This window comes from Spea bombifrons, chromosome 11 (genome assembly GCF_027358695.1).
Source record: "Spea bombifrons isolate aSpeBom1 chromosome 11, aSpeBom1.2.pri, whole genome shotgun sequence".
Taxonomy (NCBI): Eukaryota; Metazoa; Chordata; class Amphibia; order Anura; family Pelobatidae; genus Spea; species Spea bombifrons.
This window is the reverse complement of record NC_071097.1, coordinates 2,659,827-2,672,443: the sequence shown is the minus strand read 5'-3', so window position 1 is coordinate 2,672,443 and position 12,617 is coordinate 2,659,827. Positions and strand designations below refer to the sequence as shown.

At 43.8% G+C, this 12,617-nt stretch overlaps 1 protein-coding gene across 1 annotated transcript; it reads right to left on the bottom strand.

The window, feature by feature from the left end:
* Positions 1 to 6,784: 6,784 nt before the first annotated feature.
* On the bottom strand, positions 6,785 to 12,361 carry GHITM (growth hormone inducible transmembrane protein). Its single transcript, XM_053450954.1, has 9 exons — positions 12,262 to 12,361; positions 11,458 to 11,615; positions 10,855 to 10,957; positions 9,938 to 10,049; positions 9,609 to 9,750; positions 8,804 to 8,912; positions 8,342 to 8,530; positions 7,741 to 7,912; positions 6,785 to 7,215 (listed from the first exon to the last, which is right to left on the bottom strand). The coding sequence occupies exons 2-9, from the start codon at positions 11,587 to 11,589 to the stop codon at positions 7,128 to 7,130; spliced, it is 1,047 nt and encodes a 348-aa protein (XP_053306929.1). The 5' UTR covers positions 11,590 to 11,615; positions 12,262 to 12,361; the 3' UTR covers positions 6,785 to 7,127.
* Between the last annotated feature and the right edge of the window lie 256 nt (positions 12,362 to 12,617).

Here is a 12,617-nt window from a genome sequence, read left to right as displayed (position 1 = left end):
CGAATAAAGAATCTCTGTGCCGTCGGAGATAACAACAGACGTTAAGATGCTAATCCAATGACACGTCCCATTCTCCCCTTCCTGCTATCTTATTAGACCAATTAACTTGCGAGGCGTAGAGTGATATTTTTTTCTCTTCTTTTTCTCATTCCAACTACCCCCCCCGTGGACTGTTTGAATTTTTTTTTTTTTTATTTCTAATTATTTTATTTTTTATTAAAATGTATATTTAATTTGTAAATTATTTAATTTATAGAGATTTTTTTTTTTATAATTTTTTTTTTTTTTTTTACCGCGTCAGGCCAAAGGTTGAATTATTATTATTTTTTTTTAATTCGGAAAATAATTTATTGTAGATATTTTATTCTTGGAGCCAGTGGGAGAGCTGAGTGGGAGAGCTGAGTGGGAGTCACTCTGTATCAATAGTTGAGAGACTATACACATGGCTGGGTTTCCGATTCGAGTGGGCTTCAGCCTATCAGCTCCATGGTCTTAGAGGTGCCATGGGATGGTTGAAACCATCTAGTACCAACTTTGATACCCGGGAATCCTTCAGATTTACCCCAGGGGCTCTGGGTTGCACCAATAATTACCCTACACTCTGGGGCAACCATTGATCACTAGGTGGGGAGGAACGGTGTCTGGCCAAGCCCACGCTCTATCTTTTTTCACCCACATCTCACATGAAAGCTCTTCTTCTACCCTAATTTCCTGGACGCTGTATGGAACATTAGGGAGTTCTTGCCATTATATACCCTACTACTTCTACCTACCCTGTTGCTCAACACATTATAGCTCCATCAGTGGTGTATTTATGGGGGTCTGTGCCCTAGGCTTGGCTGAGAAAAGTCCCCCCCAACCACCCTCATAGATCCAGTGGCATATTATCTCCTAGGTTGACTAGGAGGTCAAGGCAGCCATTTTTCCACATAACCATGGGCAGATTGCCCTGTTGGGTGATCATACTTCCTGGCGTGCCAAAGCTCCTCATGCCGGTTGGGGAGGTCCCTTCTAATGGCCCATATAGACTCCACATATGCTGACGTTCAGCATGGTAGATGGTGGCCATGGAGGTTAGTGGTAAAGGGGTGGCTGGGGTGCTCCCCTGGGTCAGAGCTAGGGCAGCACCCAGCCAAGGTACGTCTCTGACAGGACCTTTCATATGGAGGGACCGTTGTGTCTTCTGTTGGTCTTCTCTCTGCAAAGGGCTAGGGTATGATGTCATTAGGTTGGGTGACCATGGTGCTATGGTGGTCTCCACAGACCTCCGCCGTATTTCAAGGTTACATATGCCACATGCCTAAATGCTTAAATTCCTTCACTGTATTAACGTCTACCACCCCTGCTTGGAGGTTGTGCCACTTATCTACCACTCTCTGAGTAAAGAAAAACCTTCGCAATATTACATGAACGCCCCTGACCCCCAAGACCAGATTTGACAAATGGCTTTGATCTGCCGCCAGATTCTGTTTTACTTTTTAATGTATGTAAATTGCTTGAACTGCTTTGGTTTGAAAAAATGCAAGGTAATTGATCAAATTTGCTCATAATCAGCCTAATTCTACCTTGATTTGCCTTTAAAAGAACCGTTGGAAGGACCGCCTCTAAAGCAGTTTGTGGAGTTTTTTTCTTTTTATATACATGAAATAAACACACCTTATGTATATGCCATGGGGGCGGCCATCTTAACTTCCATTTTCAGGATCTGTGTGATTATTCCTCCCCATTAAGCTATGTCTGTTATTGATTTGCTGATTGGTTCAGGCACAGGAGAAGAACGTCAGGACAGGAAATTGATTAGATAATTCTATCTCGGGGACCGAGTCTTTAGTTGAAGTTGGTAGAAAAAATTACCTAAGCATTCAGAAGCTCATAGACCTCTCCTGAAGAGGGAATGGCCATGGATCCATTCCATCTGGAAAGGAGACCTCAGAGGTCCTGAAACCTTAGGTAACTTTACATCCCAATAGAAGGGCCCAGATCTAGATCAGAGTCTAGATCTGTTGGCCCAATAGAAGGTATGAGGTATCAACTAACGACCCAATTTTCTCTTGGGCTGATGAACCCAATGGTGAGTAACTGACAAGGAAAGTTTTGGGGTGGAGAGGAATAGAGTCGGGTTTGGGGGGGGGGTATTAGGTATACATGCATACATTCTCCTCTAGTGGCAGAGATTGGAATTGCACCCAGGATCCATCCGTGCCACTGGCTCGCTAACCAAATGAAAGGGGGGGCAAAGAAACATTGGGAAGCAGGAGGGGGGGCTGAATGGGGAGGATGGGGGGAGGCTGGATGAGGAGGCTGAATGGGGGAAGGCTGGATGGGGAGGCTGAATGGGGGGGCTAGAGAGGGAGGCTGGATGGGGAGGATGAGGGAAAGGCTAGATGAGGAGGCTGGATGGGGAGGATGGGGGGGAAGGCTAGAGGGGGAGGCTGGAAGGGGAGGCTGAATGAGGAGGATGGGGGGAAGGCTGGATGGGGAGGCTGACTGGGGAGGATGGAGGGAAGGCTGGATGGGGAGGCTGAATGGGGAGGATGAGGGAAAGGCTGGATGGGGAGGCTGGATGGGGGGAAGGCTAGATGGGGAGGCTGAATGGGGAGGATGGGGAGGCTGGATGAGGGGGCTGAATGAGGAGGCTGGATGGTGAGGCAGGATGGGGGGCTGAATGGGGAGGCTGGACCTCTATATATAGGATAAAGGAACTAAAGAAAAAAAAAGAATGCCGTAACATCAAAATTGGGTTACTCTTTTCTTATAATTATAAATGCTCATTATGCAAAGATAATTGGACGAATAAAACAGAGGTCTGTTAATTTATTCATTTCTGGAAAAGTGTGAAAACAGGGGAGGAAAGAGTAAAAAAAAAAAAAATCTTCAATTTGTGGTGTCATGTATCAGCAGGAAAGGCTTTCGGCCTATAGGCTCTTGCATACCTAATACGAGTTGCCATGGAAACCACAATATTTTTTACACCTTGCTCAAAGTGGCGCTTTGCTGATGCCATAACGGATATAAGACCATGCAATATTCACCCTTTTCTCACTTTTTTTTCTGACTCCGGTAGTTTTAAAATATACGGGGAGGGGAAAAAACAAGCAAGCGTAACTGAAAAATAATAATAATAAAATACATAAACTTAATTGTTGGTATATATTTTCCCTATTGACCAATTTTCCTCCTCTTTGCTTCATTTTACTCCCCTGGTGCCCCTCTTTCCTCCCCTGTTGCCCCTCTTTCCTCCCTGATGACCCTCTCTCCTCCCCCGATGCCCCTCTTTTCTAGGAGGTCAGAATGTTTGCTGGGTATGAGGGGATCACAGGGTTCTACAGCCCTAAAAGCCCCGATAATGTGTATAGAAACAGCAGGAAACGGCTTTATAAATTAAACGGGGTGAATAAAACCCCATTATTCTTCTAAATTCCCCGCCCAGTAACACAAATACCCCGCAATAGGGCAGAAAGCCACACAAATAGTCTAGGTAAATCCCCACCCCTAACCACACCCCTAAAACAAAATGGCACCTCTCTGGCCATAGACACAAGTCCTTTGCATACGCAGTCTATAGCAGAGGTGGCTCGTCTATTATTAGGCCTCTCTGTCTCCACAATGGTTCTCTGTAAAGCCCCCCACACAGGAAAACTGGGTGTGGTTGGAGGGGAAGTGGGCGGGGAATGGGACGTGCCGCAACGGGGCTCCCGCGACCAGGAGATTCTCCGTGGTGACCCGCAAAAGTGAAGCTTCACCAAGAGTCTCCGGGAGAAACCCTGACAGTTCCCAGGAATGCCGAAAACTATCACTAGTGCAGAGCCAAGTTTTAAAGGGACCTCTGATCTGTACAATGATGTACCTGGGGGGGGCGCCTCTTTTTTTCTGGGGGTGTGACTGTGATCTGGGGCGGGGCTAACACTTAATGGGGGGGAGTTTCTTCGAGTTAAACTTTGGAGCGATAGGAAGTGGGTGGGGAGTAGGTGTGAGTTGGTATTACCTGGGTGGAAGTGGGCATAAAGACGGTGGGAATGGGCATGACCAAACCTCACCCCCCTGCCTCGAGGTACTAAGAACCATAGGAGGGGGTATATTTTAAAGCTCCATACCCTAAATAATCCCGTGTAAAGTTGTTTTTAGATTATAATAAGCGATACATATGTGTCAGAAACCCCCGTTACTGGTTTCCAATGGGAGCTTCCATCTTAACTTCCTGTTCTCAGGATGGGCGTGATTATTCCTCCTTATTAAGTTCTCTCTCTCCCCTATCGTTAAGTTGGAGAGTTTCAGGACAGGGATTGATTCGATAATACTGGCTCCGAGGTCGCAATCTAAAACTAGAGGGTCAGCGGCTTAGATGGAATGCAATGGAGTTTTACTTTACTGAGAGGGTGGTAGATAAGTGGAACCGCCTCCCAGCAGAAGTGGTAGAGGCTAATACAATGAGGATGGGATAAACATATGGCTTCGGAATCGAAGACGAGACCAACGACTGATTAAGGAGAAACGGGCAGACTAGACGGTGGGGAACGGGTCGGCCAGCAGGTTCTCGGTTTCTGTTTAACTTGTATGTTTTCTATTGGCGCCCTCTAGTGTACATGCCCCGATACTACAGGCACATATTCTTATACTTAACCATCTCGGCTTCTTTATAATATTATTATTAAAAAATATATATTAATATTAGAATCTCTTCTCATTTCTCAAACTCTTCCATTTTTTTTTTAATTATATATATTTTTCTTCTTTTTTTAAAACGCAGCGTCCGGCTTTACCACCTTTGAATATCCTTACGTAAAGCGTCTGGTTTATATTTAGCGCAGCACAGATGTCAAAGCTAAGTATAAGATGATTTGCTTATAGGTAATCCTTTGTCGATCTCGTTATCCAGGGAGGTGGAATCTTAAATGCTGGCATCATCCAAGACACGCACCGGGTTTTCATTCTTAAACTTTTTCTTGTATTTAAAAAAAAAATAAAAAAAAAATATATATATATACAGAAAGAGTTGAAAGGAGGATTAAAGAGAAGAAAGGAGGATTAAAGATAATGAAAGGAAATAAGAGAAGAAAGGAGATAAGGAAGGAAAACAGGATAATATTTTGATATATCGTATTTTGCTCAATTATAAGACGACAACCTAAAATTTGAAGATTAATTTATGGAAAAAAGCCTGAATATAAGACGACCCGATAAGAAAAAAGTTTTACCAGTAAATATTAATTCACATGTAAACTATTTTTTTCATATTTAATAAAAACTATGATTGAGAAAAATGCATTTTTTTGTTTTTATTTCCTTTTATTTGCCAACCTGCCCCCAGTTATGCACATCTGCCCACCAGAAATACCTTATACCCCCTATATGCCACTCTGCCCCCCAGATATGTCTTTTAACCCCCTATATGCCACTCTGCTTCCCTGATATTCCTTTTAACCCCTTATATGCCACTCTGCCTTCCTATTAACCCCCTAAATGCCACTCTGCCTCTAGAAAGCCCTTATGTCCCCCCATATGCCACTCTTACCCTCCCCAACTTATCAGTTTCCTTCGTGTCTAGTGGGGCAGCCTGTGCACGGCGTCATAGAAGCCCCGGCAGCAGTGGAGGTTGCCTGCGCGCATCGCACAGACCTCCACCTGCTGCCGGAGAGGAGGATCCGGGTCCCCTGCAGCGCTGCGGGGATCTGGATCTTAGACTTGTAGTCAGACCTCTATTTGATATCTGATTAGAAGATGACCTTGAATATTAGACGAGGGGTATTTTTCAGAGCATTTGCCCTGAAAAATAACCATCATTTTATAATCGAGCAAATACAGTATTTTGCTATTTTCTTTTTTAACCCAGTTGTAGTTTTTGCCTCCATAATATAATGTTTTCAGGCAGCTGCATATCAGCCGTTTGTATGATTCTCGCTCTGTTATCTGAGCCCCGATCTACTAAACCCCCCCGACTCCTTATCATACTGCCTGTGGGAAAACAATGGAATGGCTCAGTCTTAATCACCCAGCATGACACTCTATTAAAAGTCAATAGAGGAACAGACTTCATTAGCATTGCCATAAAGCATCAGCCCAACGTTCGAGCCAAGAAAGTCACCCAAAATATCACATGACTGACAACAATGGCGGCCTCCAGGTCTGCAGAGTTTATTGGAGCAAAATGAGATAAAACCAGGTTTTTGTCAATGGCTACCTAGATTACTGTGTACAGCACTAGAGGGGTTAATACAGTATACAACACTAGGGGGTTATTACTGTATAGTGCTGGACCATCCATGGGATCACAGGAGATTCCAACCATTAGTGGTGTCCACATGGTGGAGAAACATCTCCAACAGCGTTGGCATTGTTCACCAATCAGAAGATTCCCTACCATTGTTTTGGTGAAATCTTAATGTTACGGATCCAACCAAGATGCACCCAACACAGAATGCATCCGATATAACCGATGTCTCGGCAACCATCAGAGGACACTTTCTTTTCTCCCCTTTCTCTTGTCCATCTTTGCTCTCCCTCTCTCTACTTCTTTCATCTGTGGGCTCTGAACGAAACCCCAGTTGATTCATTTTTACCCAAAACTACACATAAACTAAACAAGTGTCCAACGTAGATTTATTATATATATTAACAAAAATACAAAAATTTTAACAGAAATATTTAAGGGTCCTGACATATCTGCACCTCGCTGGTTACAATCAAAGCCTAGATTATTTTTTTTCCTCCCCTGCTCTTACAGAAGAATAATAATATATATATAAAACATATAACATATTTCTGGAAGCAATTTCTTTAAAGCCACTTTGAAAAACAAAATGTTTTTATTTCCCGGAACAAATAGGTGTTCAGTTTATGACATCACTATAAACCCACTTTGATGACCCGTTACAGCTGCAATTATTCCGACCTCTGCGTCTCCATCTCGGAAAGGAATCCTTGAAGATTGGATGGTAAAAGACATTTTCCGCCCCCCCCCCTTCTTCCATTCCGGTCCTCGATATTATGAATGAGAATTATACATAATGAGTTCAGAAATCTAAACAAACGATTCAATCGACGCGCATCTTTGATGTTTGCATAAGCGCGTATTCAAGATCCAGGAGGCGTGTAAAGTGCTTTGGGGCAGAACTCTTATTTTTACGGGTTCATTTCCTTTTGCCCCCTCCCCCACCGGCCATTATCATGGCCACGCGGATAAAGATGTTCAAGGTATCTGTGTAGATTCCCAGGCACCTACAGACAAAAAAAAACATGGCATCGTCATCAGGTTCACAGATACAGAATATAAAGACAAGATTTTCCCGCCCAAACAGGAAGTGGCAAGTCACTTCCTGTCCTCGCCCCGCCTTGTTTTAGCGGACCGTGCAGGAGCCTCTAGCGCTAGAATAATGTTTCCAGCCGCGCGGGGTTTCAGTAAAGCTATTATCACAAATAACAGGGGCGGCAGGGATTTAACCCCTTAATGACAAAGCCCGTACATGTACGGGCTCAAAATGCATTGTTTTCAATGGGTTTAGGAACCGCCCATTGTCCTTAAGGGGTTAAACCCTGTGATGGGGCAGCAAGATGGCGGCTCCAACACACAATGTACAACTATATAAAACTGGAAAAAAAAATATATATATTTTTTAATATGTTCTAGGTTGGTATACGAACTAAAAATAATTAAGATTTATTTCCAGAATTAAATACAGATAAAAGCTCTTAAAAACAGTCATCGTTTTTAATTTTATTTATTGAAAAAGCTTGAATACTTACGAATTAATCGGGTCGAACTTTTGTACCCCGTACGCCGGATGGGTCTCGGCCCGTTTGATGACTTTCTGTGTGTCGTACAGAAGGAACATCCCAAATAACACCAGACCCCCGTATATCGCAACGGAGTAGAGGCCAGCCCCAAACGCAGAGGTTGGAGGAAGGAAAGCACTTCCTGGAACGGAAGAAGAAAAGTGGTCAGAAGAGAAACATCAGATTAGACTTCGACTACTACCCTGAAGTTGAACTTGGCAACATACAAGCACAAAAGAGCAGGGTTTATACAAGGCTTCGGGCTCCTCCCACCAATGTCAGGGCGCCACCCCCTCAGTGACACAGTGAAGTGATGCAGGCCTGAGAAGTTCTGCCCCCGTTCCTCCTTCAACTATGGTCCCACCAATGAGGCTGCACCATCTGATGAGAGGTCATGCCTCCCCCGCCTACAACAGATTTACGCCGCTGAGCTCGGCGCATGCGTTACTCAAGCCCGAGGATGCGGCCTACTTCGCAGCCCTACCCTGGAGGGAAGCGGATCCGGAGGCTGCGGCTCTGGGTAGGAACCCCACAAATGGCGCAACCAAGGAAGAATATCGCTTCTACTTACCGATAGATGATGCAAGGACAAGGCCCAGACCAACGCCCAGCGGTCCTCCCATGTTGAGAAACTTCTCACTTGGTGCACACATGGCTACCGTGGACAGACCCCCTACAATGCCAGCCGTGTACCAGGCGGCCCTTATAAGCAGGGGCCCTCCTAACAACGTTAAAGGAGCCACCACGGCGCCCATCACACCTGCGAAGAGGAAGCCGATGTTAGCAAGCAGATCTACGATTGACATGCGTACAGTTTATATCCCCCTGAAATACCCCCAGGTAAGGCTATATGTCTTCTTCACAAACGCTTGGGTGTCTAAACGTAGCCATCATCGTGGTCCAGTGAACAGGAACATTAAGTATCCCGAGCTGTCGCCATGACTACCGCCCAACTGAGTAAGACCATCTAAAACTGGTGCGTTAACGGTTTCAGATTATAACGGGGACCGTTAAACCAGTGGGCTCGGCGTACCAGCATGTAACATCCACGCGAGATGCTTGGCTCCGGGACTCTGTTCGTATGAGATGGATCGCAGGAGCATCCCGGCTCCGATCATTGCTGCGAAGGTCGCCCCGATGGCCTAGAACGATACGAGAAAACATCGCTTTTTAGTTAAAGTGCTGTAAATAAACACCCATGGTACAGCGCTGCGGAATATGATGGCGCTATATAAAACAAAAACACCTCATTGTTACAAATTATAATCTATATAAAATAGAAAAAAATGCTTACAAGCCAAAAATGGCTATTTTTAAGGCAGCACATTTTTTATAACATAGAAAACATAGGAATTATTTTGGAAGCTATGAACTTGAGTAGCTATTCGTGAAGGATTTTCCCAACCGGTTATCCTTAATAAAGAAGTTTTGCTTCGGGGTGGGTGGTAGATCAGTGGAGCAGCCTGCCAGCAGAGGTGGTAGAGGCTAATACAGCGAGGGGATTTAAACATGCATGGGGTCATGCATCTGCCGGCAAATTCTATGTTTCCAAGGAAATAATAAAAGAAAGTGTTGAAATCAAACAGTTGTCACTGTAGCCCTTGGGCTCAAATACGGCGGGCTAAGAAATTTTGGGGTATATTTTTTCTTAAAAAGGGAGCCCAAAATGTCAAAATATTTGAATTTATTTAAGTTGCATGTATAGAACACACACGCAGAACGTAGATCCTGCGGATGCCTTGTATTTTTTATGGCTATCAATTGTTACGTCGTGGCTAACGAGGTATGACGTGACAGATGATGTCGCCATAGCAACAGAGTCTAGCATAGATTCTCACCAGCCAGGAGCCTCTCATCATCAGGTTCAGGAGAGCCGGCGACCTGCTAACCGCTACGGCAGACAGAGCCGTGAGGCCGATGCTGCCGGCAAAGTACATGTAGGTCGACCTGATTCTGTCTTTTACGTACTGGGGCCAAATTCTGCAAAGAAGCAAACAAATAAATGAAAATAAAACATTTCATGAGACAGAAATGAAAAAGAAAAAAAAAAAAAAAAAAAGAAAAAAGAAAAAAGAAAAAAAGAAAAAGAGAAAAAGATAGAGAGAGAAAAAAAGAAATCGATTCCAAAAATGATGAAACAGAGCAATAAAAGGTATCTGTAACGTACACAGCCTTCTCCACCGCCCCGATTTCATTAGACATTCCCAGTCCATAGTAACACAGAGCGCCAAGACCAACCACGGCGCCCCCCGCAACGACCAGTCTGCCGGTCAAATCAACTGTAAAGTGGGGAGGAATTACAACATTAAGTACAGAGTATAACAGATAGCGGAAACCACCAACAGACACCCATAAGACTTATCCGGCCCCCGTCTAGTCGCCCCGTTTCTCCTGCTGTAAAGACTCAGACCTTAACCAGTCGTTGGTCTCATCTTAGATTCAGGAGCCGTATGCCTATCCCGTGCATGTTTAAAGTCCCTCACTGTATCAGCCTGTACCAACTCTGCTGGGAGGCTGCTTCTACTGAATACAAATTGGTGCATTCATTAAAGGGGTTAACGCTTGTGTCTTCAGCCCCCATAGGACCAAGTCACCAATTCAAAGCATCAACAAAAGAAAAATAAATAAATAATAATCATAAAAAAAAAAAAAAACGTCAATGGCGCCGACCTGGAAGTCAAAGGTGCTTCCAGGTCAGCTGCACTCCTATTGGTCAGCAGTGATCTAATCATACTGATTAGTATCTGATCACTTATTAGCGACATTTTGGGTCACTGATTATTGATCGGACTCACCGTGTCATGTGATCTAATAATGCTTACAGATTATTTTTTTTAATTTATTTTAAACTAATAAATTGCTATCTGATGAATGACTCTTGAGGCCACCGATCAGTCTCACCGATCACCAGCCAGCGACCTGACCCGGTGGGCGAGTGTTATACACAGGAGCTTCATTTTCTTCCTGCGTATCACGCATTTATACTCCACGGCACGTCCTCCGGGGTATCGGCCGGTGAGAGTTTCCGGTACAGCGGAGACGGGGAAAGCTGCGGGAACCAATCACTAAAGCCATGTCACTTACTTCTGGCAGCCGTCCCCACTGACGGTTCCAAAACGGCCTCTTTGAGTTCTTCGCGAGCGGATTTGCCACGGCGCAGCCCGAACCTGGCTTTGGTTGAATGACCCTGTCGGAGAAGACCACCGCTGTTAAAGTACCCCATAGTGTACGATGCTATTAGCACGTATGTTATAGTTATGAATGCGTGATACATCAGGTACATAAGAGGACTTCTCCTGTAACCGCGTCAAGGAGGTCCGAGATACCTTTCATTGGCTCAATGCTCAGAGTCAGAAGCTCCAGAGGTCCCGTCTTCAGAAGTTGGAGCTCAAAGCTTACGTGAACTGTTACTTTATGAACGTTGGTCCACTAAAGGGTATTGCTGACCGTCTGGGCACCGTACAGCCGGGGAACGAGGCAGCCGTCTCTTGGCGCTCGATACACTTTCGGAAGGATCTTGGTCCTTCCCTACCGTAGAGAGTCACAGGGAACGTAGCCGGCGGCTGCCTCCCGACACGTGTCATCTATGTACACGCACCACCATACCCCACACATACCCAACAGGGCCATCTGTATAGTTCATTATCCATTGTATAACCGTGTTAAGGACGGAGAAGGTGGGCTCACCTGGTTGGGCTGCAGAAGCCACTGCTGGGTCTTCAGCGTGGTGTTCCTCAGAGCGGGAGAGCCCTGGGTCAGTGTCGGGCGCAAGGCCAGCGCAGGCACGCTGCGAAGGCAGACCAATCTCGCTGCAAACATCTTGCTCGTCTACCGGATCACCTCTCCTGGAAACATAACAGTAGGAGCTCATATAAAATATATCTCAGGCATAACAATAAAAATAATAATAATAATAAATATCGATAACAATACAAAAAAAATATATATATATATCTCAGGCATAACAATGAAAATAATAGTAATAATAATAATAATAAATACCAATAGCAATACAAAAAAAAATATATATCTCAGACATAACAATAAAATAAAAATAATAAATACCAATAAACAATACAACAAATAAAATATATATCTCAGACATAACAATAAAATAAAAATAATAAATCAGAATAAACAATACAACAAATAAAATATATATCTCAGGCATAACAATAAAATAAAAATAATACATAAAATAAAATATATATGTCAGGCATAATAAAATAAAAATAATAAATACAAAAAAAAATCTCATAATAAATAATAAAAAATATATATTTTAGTTAATAATAACACTAATAATAATAAAACACATATATCTTACATAATTTATAGGTTTAAATATAAAAGAAACATAATATAATGAGGAATAATTGTAAAATTAGGAAAAAAATGCATAAAACGTTAATTACACAAACAATAGCTCGCCGCACTGACTCAGCAGTTATTTTTACCCTTTATTCTATATATTCGCGAGTTATTACTCACCCCACTTGTCCTAGAGTTTTAAAAGCCCCTCACAAGTACAAATGCGACAAGGACTCGGCTTCCTCTGATGTAACTACGCAGCAAGCTTCGGGAAGGTTCCTGATATCGCTTCGAACGCAAGGCTTGATGGGAAGAGTAGTCCTCGAGAGACTACAGATCCAACGCAGGCCAGGGAGACGGAGGTACAAGAAGAACTACAATTCCCATAAGCGCCCGGTAGCTGGGCACCTGTCAGCGATTGGTGGGCGTCGCTTTATGCGATGACGTAGTTACATAAGCGCTGGATGACATGACTAATGGGCATGCTCGCGTTTGTACAGAAATATATATATGTATACTAATAAATAATAATAATA